This window comes from Olea europaea, unplaced genomic scaffold, assembly GCF_002742605.1.
Source record: "Olea europaea var. sylvestris unplaced genomic scaffold, O_europaea_v1 scaffold33664, whole genome shotgun sequence".
NCBI lineage: Eukaryota > Viridiplantae > Streptophyta > Magnoliopsida > Lamiales > Oleaceae > Olea > Olea europaea.
The window spans coordinates 1-1,239 of record NW_019252656.1 but is presented as its reverse complement, the minus strand read 5'-3'; the positions used below and the strand labels follow the sequence as shown (position 1 = coordinate 1,239).

The window sequence follows — 1,239 nt, the reverse complement described above, 5'->3', positions numbered from 1 at the left end:
TTTAGTGTTCAAATGCTTTGACGAACAAAGATATGGTACTAGACACAACTGGACAATACAATAATAAGAGACAATTTATTTTAAGTCATGCCATAAGTTGCTATGTAGTATGCACAAGAAGACTTACCAGAAAGCGTAACCATTTCGTCTTGTGTGAATCCCTTATTTGCGAAGTTTCGAGTGAGTTGATCTACATTGAAGGTAGGAGGTGGCAAATTTGCTGGTATCTCAGAAGCTAAAGAAATTCTGCCATCTCTTCTACCAGCAGGAACATCATAGCCAAATCCTCCCGTCTGCAGAAAAAACTTCCAGTTATGTGCTATAATTTTTGTTTCCAAAAAAAGTGCTATGAATTTGGCATGAATGTGTACAATAATCTTAAGAGCAATAAGGTCAGTGTTTGGTACAGAGTATTTGTTCAATCTAACTCGCAGAATATGCACTAAGTGGCTTACAATTTCAACACTATCCCTTGCTGCAAAAGCCAGTATATCAGCACATGAAACAACTCCTTGGCATATAGCTTCAAGTCTAGCCTTAGCACTGTCAATGACTTCAAACCCTCGAAGGCTCGGATTATTAGCCGGAGAATCCTTCTCCGCTGTGTTGGATGGAGTCGAGTCAATCAGCACGGATCCATCACAGCCCTGATAAGAACAATAGCGTTCGATGCTCTCAAGTCATAAATTAAATAATTTTTCCTAGTAAAAACTAGCTGACCCTGGATTTATTAGGAAAGAGCATAGTTTATTGTTGTTGTTAGAAATAGTTAAAAACAAACACAATCCCAATGTAACGCATTGACGGATCATGGAAAAGTTTGGGATACTCGAATGTAAGAAAAAGACTGATTCAGAATAATTGCATGTTTGATATGCTTGACTAATAGTGTTGTAAAGGATTAAAAGAATCAAAAGAAGTAAAAACATTGTTGATTATCTTGTACACTACAATCCAATACTGCGTGCACAACACACGTCCAGTATTTACTTACCCTAACAAAGCAATCGTGGAAATGCATTCTAACTAGGCCAGCAGCCACTCCCTTGTCCCTAATAAGTGCATTTCTAACTTCTTGTTTGACAATGAACTCGGCCAAATTACAAGAACCTGCATAGAACCCTACTTGAAGTTGAGCTTCCAACATAAAAGAATGACTTAAAATCAAAACCAAAGTTATAAACCCACAAATTACTTGCTTTGAACTCATCTCTCTCTCACGAGTTAGTTTAAACCTTT

General features: G+C 37.4%; 1 protein-coding gene across 1 annotated transcript; it reads right to left on the bottom strand.

Moving 5' to 3' along the window:
- Nucleotides 1-65: 65 nt before the first annotated feature.
- Nucleotides 66-1,229, bottom strand: LOC111385992 (peroxidase 5-like). Its single transcript, XM_023010416.1, has 3 exons — nt 995-1,229; nt 456-647; nt 66-293 (listed from the first exon to the last, which is right to left on the bottom strand). The coding sequence occupies exons 1-3, from the start codon at nt 1,208-1,210 to the stop codon at nt 81-83; spliced, it is 621 nt and encodes a 206-aa protein (XP_022866184.1). The 5' UTR covers nt 1,211-1,229; the 3' UTR covers nt 66-80.
- Nucleotides 1,230-1,239: the final 10 nt, after the last annotated feature.